Here is a 288-nt window from a genome sequence, read left to right on the forward strand (position 1 = left end):
TATGCGGCCCTTTGCAACATTGTACTCCCCTTCCGCCTTTTCAGCTGTGTCCACGTTTTCCTTTAATACATCGAGAATTGATCGTGCCTTATTTCCCGGCAATTCATTTACCAGCATGGTCGCAACATTCACCAGATTGTTGATGACGTTCCGCCGAGCCCTCAATTCTTGCAGCTCCTTATCTTCGTGGATATCCGCGACAGGTGTGGGTTCTTGCTCTTCGTGGGGCGGCAAAGTGACAACGGCTGGAGGGACAGAAGGCTCCATGTACTCAACTTCGGGCACACC

General features: G+C 51.4%; 1 protein-coding gene across 1 annotated transcript in view; it reads right to left on the reverse strand.

The window, feature by feature from the left end:
- Positions 1 to 288, reverse strand: part of EMH_0013490 (uncharacterized protein) — a gene marked incomplete at both ends in the record, with an annotated part of 3,966 nt that overhangs the window by 1,599 nt on the left and 2,079 nt on the right. The window contains one exon of the mRNA XM_013499840.1: positions 1 to 286. Within this exon, the coding sequence (XP_013355294.1) occupies positions 1 to 286 (286 nt within the window). The remainder of the gene's footprint in view (positions 287 to 288) is intronic.

The sequence above is a fragment of the Eimeria mitis genome, genomic scaffold (genome assembly GCF_000499745.2).
Source record: "Eimeria mitis Houghton genomic scaffold, Emh_scaff473, whole genome shotgun sequence".
In the NCBI taxonomy this organism is placed as follows: Eukaryota; Apicomplexa; class Conoidasida; order Eucoccidiorida; family Eimeriidae; genus Eimeria; species Eimeria mitis.